Genomic DNA, 9537 nt, shown 5'->3' with positions numbered 1-9537 from the left:
GCATTGACAAGACAGAGAATCGACAACATTTTTCTCTCATCTTTCTCCACTGCATTATAACGTGGACCTCACAATAGGCATTTATTCAACTCATTAAATTAATGCAGATGATTTATTACAATAATTCAACATTTCAGCCCAACTAGGGCTTGAGATTTATATACGGTCATTTCTATATTGGGGTATAGGGGTCCACGTTATGATGGCAGTAGTGGAGAAAGATAGGAGAACAACGTTGTCGATTCTCTGTCTTGTGAATGCCTTCTATAGACGGTAGCTGATACAGGTTTATTAATGTGATATTAACTGCTCATTCTCGTTTAAAATAATCAGTTATGTTTTATAAAGAAAGAAATTATATTTTTAAATAATAATTGTATAATCAAGATGAAATATTTTGTTGATTAATTATCAGGTCTACATTGTTAAAAGACGATCTGGCCACAGAGCAGAGCGAGAAAGAGCATATTTATTCATTTATTTATTATTTTACAAAGGCGACTTTCTAGAAGTATTTTAAGCCTAGGTGATGATGATGATGGGATGAATGATAATACAATGAAGGTAGAGTTATGAATGAATAAAAATAAAGGTTATGCTATCTAAATCAATTCATTTGAGTCCACTTTTCAGTCCAGAAATAAATTAACTGTAAATTTTGAATTTGATTTGATTAAAAACCAAATATAATAGAATGATTACATTCAATAAACTCTCAGAACTTTTAGTGTTATTGAACATATAGATAGTGTTGTGGCTTTGTAGAATGATAGATAAGGATAGCAATACCATATTGCTAATCAAAAACTGCCATTATAAGTGGACCTCACCATACAATGATGTTAGAAACATTTCTGCCTAACTATAGGGCTTGAGATATAAATATAGCGTTGTCATTTCTCGGCTGTGACATAAGTTTAGCATTCACGCAGAGACTTACCGTAAATTATTAAATATAATATGTGGGAGACGTCATGCTACTTGGAAAAATGTGAAAATAAATAAACTTATTCAAAATCTATATTATAATGAAAACACTGGGATTTTGCCAGAAGTATCAATGATTTAATGTTAAATTGCATATGTCTCAATACATAACTTTACCCACAATAATCTTTGACAACATTTCAAAACACTTGGATTTTGCCAGAAGTATCAATGATTTAATGTTAAATTACATATTATGTATCAACTAAATAACTTTTACATTAATTTTTGACAACATTTCAAGTCTCTTCAATTAGTAATTCTATAATGAATAGACATTCGAGTAGCCCTATTGAAATAGCCCTACATTATTAGAGTACTAGCGTCAGGCGCTCGCTTCGCTCGCCATTTCGTCTCGCCAGGGGGCTCCGCCCCCTGGACCCCCGACTGATCGTCCAAGAATGAGATCACAGGTTCGCTTCGCTCGCCTGGACGATCCAGTCGGGGGTCCAGACTAACGTCTGGCTAAACGATAATGGCGAGCGAGCGAGCCTGACGGCTAGTAATATAATATTCCCCAGGATAGCTCTGATTGAGTAGCATTGCCCAATCAATTTTTACCGCGATAAATGCATTTCAATCTTCAACTTGGTGCCAACCTAACAAAGTCAACTCACTTAATGCCAACCTGACAAATTATTAATTTAGTTACCAGTTAACAACTGTTTCGAAGAGGTACTCTCTCTAGATTATAGTACTACATTTCATATGGTATGGACATTTTTCAATTATAATAAGAAATAAAAGAATATACATGCTAAAGACGAACTTTAAACCCTTAAACCACCCTTAGAGTTAAAATATCGCCAAAAGATTTCTTAGTGCGCCTCTAAAGGGCCACTGAACATACCTACCAATTTGAAGTTTTTGGTCCGGTAGATTTTTAGTTCTGCGAGTGAGTGAGTCAGTCAGTCAGTGAGTGAGTGCGATTTCGCTTTTATATATATAGATTAAGTGTTTTTTTTTTGCAATTTCAGCAGACGGCACCCCCATTGTGGCTTTCTATGGATGTCCGGCCGATAAGTTGGTGGTGGGGGTGCCTTGCTACGGCCAATCGTTCACCCTGACACCTGGTAACACAACTATCAGCCCTACACCCCTGCCATCAAGAACCGAGGCGGAAATCCGGGACCTTACTCAAGACGCCTGGCAATCTGTTCTATTACGAGGTGAGCCATCAAAATATTAATTTATTTTATTATCACTATTGTATTTTTTTAACTTTAAAGTGAAAAACACATTCTTTGGAGTGGCTGAATCCATCAAATGTTTTTCTGTGTAATATTTTTTATAAAAACCTAATTTATTTAAAATTGAATAGTAGTAGTAAATGAATGAAGGCGCACTCATGTGGTGGCTGTCCTCGTTGTCCATCGTTGTTATTATTATACCGTGCACCTCACTATACCACAGTCACTGTTACCAACTTCATTTTGATTTTGCTGCACTATTGCTCCCATAGACCTACTAACTATTTTGCATTGCCATGTTGCAAATCTGGAGTGCAGAAAAAATTTTTCCCGCACTAGAGCGGAAACTGATTCTTTGGCGTTCTGTAATCAGTGCAGGAATGGCCACTTTTCAAGGTAACTGTAGGAAAAAAATTAAAAAAGGCTATGACCATCCTAGGTGAACTAATTAAAATTGGAAACTGGAAACTTGACGTACTGTACTGAAATCTTGAAGAATTGAATTAAGTCTATAGTCATCCTCAGTAAATAAAGAATCTATATGCGAAATTTCAAGTTAATCAATTGGTATAGTTAGACGTGATGATGCGTCATTCGTGAATTTCCTATCCCGTATGTGTATAAACCAGTTCTTTTCTTTATTATATTATAGACTAGCAGTACCACCACCGTGCTCCTCAAGGGTCTAATTGAAAACTTGACAAACTGAAAACTTGATCTACTGAATATTGGAGAGTTAAAAATAGTTCTAACCATCTTCGGTAAATTAAGAATGTATATGCAAAATTCCAAGTTAATCAGTTGAGTGGTTGAGACGTGATGATGTGTCATTCGTGAATTTCCTATCCCCTACATGTATAAGCCACTTCTTTTCTTTACTATATTATAGATGAATAATGAACATTTTTATGCCAATTGATTTTACAAAGTGTTCGGTACCTAGATTACTATTCCAATTTATTTATAATACTAGCCGTCAGGCTCGCATCGCTCGCCATATCCGTATAGCCAGGGGGCTCCGCCCCCTGGACCCCCGTCTGGATTGTCCAAAAATAAGATCAGCGGGCTCGCTTCGCTCGCCTGCAAGTACACCTCAGCGGAACCGCTGTACCGAATTCTGGACCCCCGACTGGATTGTCCAAAAATGAGATCAGCGGGCTCGCTTCGATCGCCTGCATGTAGACCTCAGCGGAACCTCTGTACCGAATTTGAAAGTATTATGTCAATTTGATCTAGAAAAACACCTGTTACTATATCGGCGTATCTTTAGCGAACAAAATTCTTCCACCTCAGCTAAACCTGTGTACTAATTTTTTTTATATATTTCCATCGTCAATTATTGAAAAATGTGAGGAAACGCAGAAAAGCTGAGAAAACGCTTATTCTGGCTAATTGGATAAATTGGTATTTAGGAGGTCCTGGATAAATGCATTTCAATCTTCAACTTGGTGCCAACCTAACAAAATCAACTAAACTTAATGCTAACCTCACAATTTTTTTAATTTAAAACAACTGTTTCAAAGAGGTACCGTACTCTCTCTATATTATAGTTCTATACTAACATATGGTATGGACATTCAATTATAATTTTAAGATATTGGAATAAGAACTAAAAGAACTTTGAACCCTTAAAAACCACCCTTAGAGTTAAAATATCGCCAAAAGATTTCTTAGCGCGCCTCTAAAGGGCCAACTGAACATACCTACCAAATTTGAACGTTTTTGGTCCAGTAGATTTTTAGCTCTGCGAGTGAGTGAGTGAGTGAGTGGAGTCAGTCAGTCAGTGAGTGAGTGGCATTTCGCTTCTATATATATATATATATATATATATATATATATATCTATATATATATATATATATATTATATATATATATATAGATGAATAATGAACATTTTCATGCCTATTGATTTTACAAAGTGTTCGGTACCTAGATTACTATTCCAATTTATTTATAAAATTATAAACTTTGGATTTTCGTATAATAATAATAATTGAATATGATTAATATTTGTTTTCCAGATCTGCACATATGTTCAAAAGAATGGCTGGACTCAGTCATGGGCTGATGGAGCATTTTGTCCCTATGCTTATCAAGGTCAGATATTCAATAATTCTTGTAATTATTCTATACTTAACATTAAACAGCATAGGAAACCATTCTTAAATAGAAAGAAAAATAAAAAATCTCAGTACCCTTTTTGAACACTTGGAAATAGCATCAATGTTGAAACATGTTGTGATTAAATAATTCAAAAAAGGTACTGAGATTTCTTCTATTTATATTACAAGTAGTCCTAAACAGAAAAGAGATAAAACCATTCTTCTCTTTTACAAATACATCACAGCATGTATCTCATATACAGAGTTGGTGAAAAGTATGGAAACAGCTGAATTTTCCTTTTGAAAGGGAAATTTTATAGGTCTTTTTATTACCTATTATACATTTTTTATTTGATAAAGCATCCCCAATCTGACCTATCGTCCAATTTCCCTTGTAAAAGAAATATTCAGCTGATCCTTTACTTTTTTTCACCAACCCACCTGTTCATTCATCATTTTTATTATTATTTATTCATACAATCATGAAAAATGATAGGGAGTGAAAAAATAAGGTACCTAACATTGTGCTGTTCCTCTCCCAAATTGAGATAAGGTTAAATTTATCATTCAACTCATAAATTGAAAATTTTATTTGGAGCTGTGTGTGTAAATCAAACCATCACCTCTAAACTATATATTTTGGATTAAGGCAGTGGCGTAACGTTTCCAAACCGGGCCCCCCCTAAAAAAAAATCCGGGCCCCTGTTCTAAAATCGTACCACCTTTCTCCAGCCACCTTCTCACCCTTCTCGCAAATGAAATAATGATTCGAGTAAGTCATTATATAGTATTTATATTTACGGCACCCCTGCCACACTATATGGTATATATGTTCAGGAATTCAATGGGAAAATAATTTCTTTCCTCCAATGCTTACTTAAAGATAGTAAATAAAGATAACGATCTACTTTAGAACCATTCTGACAATCTTTGTTTGAATCAGAGAGAAAAGAAGTAAATCTTATCTATAAGTAAGTGGTTTGAATAGTCTCAGTCTGGATTGTCTCACCGGATGTATAAATCTTAATTATTTGTAAACAAACAACATTCCTAATTTTTCAATAAGCTCACTACCAGCACACAAGTATTGAAGCTTTGTCAATGGAACTATAATTATTATTACGAGTACCTAGATTTGAACTAACTTTTTCAAATCAGAGTTTATCAGAGATTGACAATGGTGTAATAACCGAAACCGGTCTTTCTAAGTATCAATAAATCTGTAGTTTTTTGACAATCTCTTAGTCTTTTCAATTCAATATGAACAATGATTGTTTTTCTTTCTTGCCTTATTCATTAATTTCTACTTGTATTCTCTTGATATTAATTATAACCAGACTGATAACATTGTTCTATTGCATATTTCTTCTTAGACAATGAATGAAACCTGTCATTTTCCACAATAAAACTTCTGCTTTTTTATCAAAAGTTACTTCCATGATTACTTAATTTTTCTTTTTAAAGTATGCAATATATAATCATCATTCGGGCCCTAACCCGGGCCCCCTAGACCGGTAATTTAATTTTTTCAGAAACCCCATATTAGCCCACATATTATCCGGGCCCTAGCCCGAGCCCCCCAGGGAGCCCGGGGGCAGCGGGGGTGTACGTTACGCCACTGGATTGAGGTTTGGAACAGTTTTGAGTGAATGTCTGATGTTGCTTTTACCTAATGACCATGTATTGCCTATGAATAAATAAATTATATTGATCTTAGATTAAATTTAGTTAAAATAAATTCAATTCAAATTAAGGTTTGAAGCAGTTTTGAGCGAGTGCCTAGTGTTTACACTGATGCCCCATGTATTGACTATGAATAATAAATTAATTATATTGATCCTCAATGATATTTGGTTGAAATAAATTCAATTCAAATTAAGGTTTGAAGCAGTTTTGAGAGGATGCCTGGTGTTGTTTCACCTGAATTGTATGTTATATCAGTCTATTAAATCTTTCAGTCTATTCTTGAACTTGATATAGTTTGCTTCGCCTTGAATTTTGAGGGGCAAACAATTGTAACATTTGGTACCAGTGTAGGAAGTCTTCTTCTTATAAATTTCAAGTTTGTGTTTGTCCAAGAAGAATTTATCCCGGTTTCTTTTGCTTAATATGATTATGTAAAATATCGGTGACCGAGCTTCACTCTGGAGTACAAAAGCATAAAGAATTATAACGAAAGAAGAAAGTATAATAACATTCATAACAGTAAATTGAGATTAATTCCCAAAGGAATGGAAAAATTTCCCTCAAAAAGGGAACAAAGCCGGTTAGATTTTAATCCTGATTAACTTCACGTGAACCAAATCAGAGAAGACCATTTCGAAAAGATGGATCTACTGGAATTAATCAGGATTGAAAATAACTCGACTTTTTTGCAACCGGTACTAAGTACCTGATTGAATGATTGCAAAAGTTCAACAGCTGAGTCATAATTTTGACACAGTCCCACACACATGAACTCGCTCACTTACTTCCATCACCAACAGACAACGAAATAATCATTATCAGCTGTTTTTCCAAGGATGAATAATAATTATCCTTTCAATGTCCTTTAGCGAATTTTCGCAGGGATGAGACGTAGTGCAATCGAATCTTTATATTATAAACCTACTATGTTCTGAATTTCGTGAGAATCGTTGGAGCCGTTTTCGAGATCCGGTGAAATACAAACATATAAACATCTAAACATATGAACATATAAACAGAAGTTGCTCGTTTAATAGGATAGGATAGTAATATTGAATTTTTCACCTTATGATGAATGGATATAAGTGGAAGAGTAATTATATTGTTTGTTTTTAAATAGAGAAGACAAGTTTTGTTGATTCTAGTACCTAATAGTTTTCTTCGCGACAGGGATGTAGTAATTATTATTTATAGGTTTATAATTTTCTAAATGACTAAAACTATTTGCTGGTAACTCCCATAAAGGAATCCTCGGGAGTACCTAATTTCTCTGATAAGGAAGCAATTGTATGATTATTTTGTTATATAATTTCATTGAAAATTGAAATGTTTCTTCATACTGTTATGTTATATGTTTTCATTTGAAATTGTAATTGTGATTTTTCTTTTTTACGAGAAATAAATTATTATTATTATTATTATTATTATTATTATTATTATTATTATATTATATTATTATTGAAGACTGTTTGGGTTCAATGCCTGTGGTCTTCCTTTTAAAATAAATAAATAACGTTTTTGCAGGTGACCAATGGGTGGGCTTCGACAACGAGCGGAGTATTCAGATGAAGATGGACTTCATAAAGCAGAAGGGACTCGCGGGAGCCATGATGTGGTCCATAGATCAGGACGACTTCACTGGAATGTGTGGACCCAAGAACCCAATCATCAGCACTGTTCACCGCCATATGAGAGGATAGTAACTATAATATAAAGGCACAGACACACGAGGCGTTTATTCAGAGGGTTCTCACGAGAGGTGTAATGGAAAATCAAATAAAAACTTTCATTACGCTTTTATTGAGAACTTTAAAATATTTTATTAGATATTCTTCAAATATTTAAAATATTCTTAAAATATCTTAAATATTTTAAAGCTTTTAATAAAAGTGTACTAAAAGTTTTTATTTGAATCAAGTAGCCCATGTAAGCGAAGTGATTTTATGAAATGGAAAATCGAATATTATTTTGATGAAAGTTGCTTAAGTATCTGATAATATATCATACAGAAAACATAGCATAAGAGAATATCCCATGATAGGGCTTTTATGTTCACAGATATCACTGTTAACTCAAGCCGATACCGTCACAGCTAACTTGGGAGTTTTCAACTTTGACTTGAAATTCAGTTGGTTCCATTATTATTTTAAAAGTTTATTTTCTTGTATCAATACTCAGGTCTTCAATAATACTTCAAATATATACATTCAATTTTATTATTATTCCAACCTGTTCTGAAAAAAATTTAAAAAATATAGTGTTCCAAGTTACCCGCAGAGGTTGGGTAACTTGGTAGGTACCGTACACCATTATGATTTGTCTTTAATGAGACAATTGAGTGGTTGAAGGCTAACTTATGACATTAGATTTTGAATAATATGTTTCCTATTCACAATTAAATACTTTAACTGTAAAATAATTGAATAATAGATAAAATAATTGTGTTTAATAATTGAGTGTTCACAATAGAAGTTATTAAAGGCTCAATTTCTAGGTTAGTGATAGTAGATTATTATGACTGTTAAAAAAGTATCTTAGCTGTTGCAGTAATCAAATGTTCAAAACGTTATTGAATATTCTCAATTATGTGTTCTCAACAAATCCACAATGCCAGAACTCGGAATGAATTGCACAGACAGCTGGTAAGTTGGAATTGGAGGGAAGGGGTTAAACTGTCTCTGTCTCAAGTTAGACTACTGTCCCAAGTTAGCCGGTTTGACGGTAGTCCTAGTATTTGTTATTGGTGGAGCTATGTGACGCTGGTAGTCTCTCATACGTACTGTGCCGTTCTTACACTCTTACCCGGCCAAAACATTAATAATTGTAGGATATTATTCTTTAAATCAATATACTGATACAAATCGATGAAACTTTTATTAATTCCACACATTCACATTTTACATTTTCTTAATTTATTCATTGAGCTTTTCTCGTAAAACTAACTTGTGTATCTATTTTATTTACGATGTTGCTTTCTGAATTAATCACATGATTACTTTCATATGATGTTAATCATATTCAAAATAGAATTACCATCGCTAAAATCTCATATCCTACATAATAGATACAGTCGAACCTCTGTATAACCAAGTCGATTATCCCGAGAAAAAATTCGCTGAGGAGAGGTATTCGTTATTGAGAGGTTCTGTCAAGAAAACTGCCACGATCCTATGGATCTTATAATATCGTATCACGGCGGTAAATAAATGAATATGGTACATAAAACATATCATCGCGAACGTAGGTAGGGTACCTATTAGGCCAATATGATAATATAAAAATTTTAAAATTCATGCTGTTGAAAAAACATGTTTTTTTTAATATTTGTGGAATGTAATAAGTAAACTCACCAATTTATTTCCAGAAAGCTTGATTTGTACTATTAGTAGAGCTTAATCAAAGTACGGTACATACTCTGTAGCAATATTTTTCAACTTTTTACACTATTATTAGATGGAACGCAAAGTACGGTTATTTTGTCAATAACTTCACTATAAATACTATAATAACTCAAATTTCCTATTTTTTGGTTTATATTTGAAAAGGTGAGTAATATCGGTTGAATTTTTCA

General features: G+C 33.5%; 1 protein-coding gene across 1 annotated transcript; it reads left to right on the top strand.

Moving 5' to 3' along the window:
- The first annotated feature begins 960 nt into the window (after positions 1-960).
- Positions 961-7666, top strand: LOC120349494 (endochitinase-like). The gene is made up of 4 exons (XM_039419844.1): positions 961-991; positions 2077-2156; positions 4200-4275; positions 7491-7666. Exons 1-4 carry the CDS (start codon positions 961-963, stop codon positions 7664-7666), a joined length of 363 nt encoding a protein of 120 aa, XP_039275778.1.
- Positions 7667-9537: the final 1871 nt, after the last annotated feature.

Source organism: Nilaparvata lugens, chromosome 1, assembly GCF_014356525.2.
Source record: "Nilaparvata lugens isolate BPH chromosome 1, ASM1435652v1, whole genome shotgun sequence".
Taxonomy (NCBI): Eukaryota; Metazoa; Arthropoda; class Insecta; order Hemiptera; family Delphacidae; genus Nilaparvata; species Nilaparvata lugens.
This window is presented reverse-complemented; position numbering and strand designations above follow the sequence as displayed.

Excerpts from the sequence above, each read along its gene's own strand:
- LOC120349494 (XM_039419844.1), top strand. The coding sequence starts at position 961 with ATGTGGGAGACGTCATGCTACTTGGAAAAAT. Across the intron at positions 992-2,076 it reads GTCATGCTACTTGGAAAAAT|CCCTACACCCCTGCCATCAA; the intron begins GTGAAAATAAAT and ends CACAACTATCAG. Across the intron at positions 2,157-4,199 it reads GCAATCTGTTCTATTACGAG|ATCTGCACATATGTTCAAAA; the intron begins GTGAGCCATCAA and ends TTTGTTTTCCAG.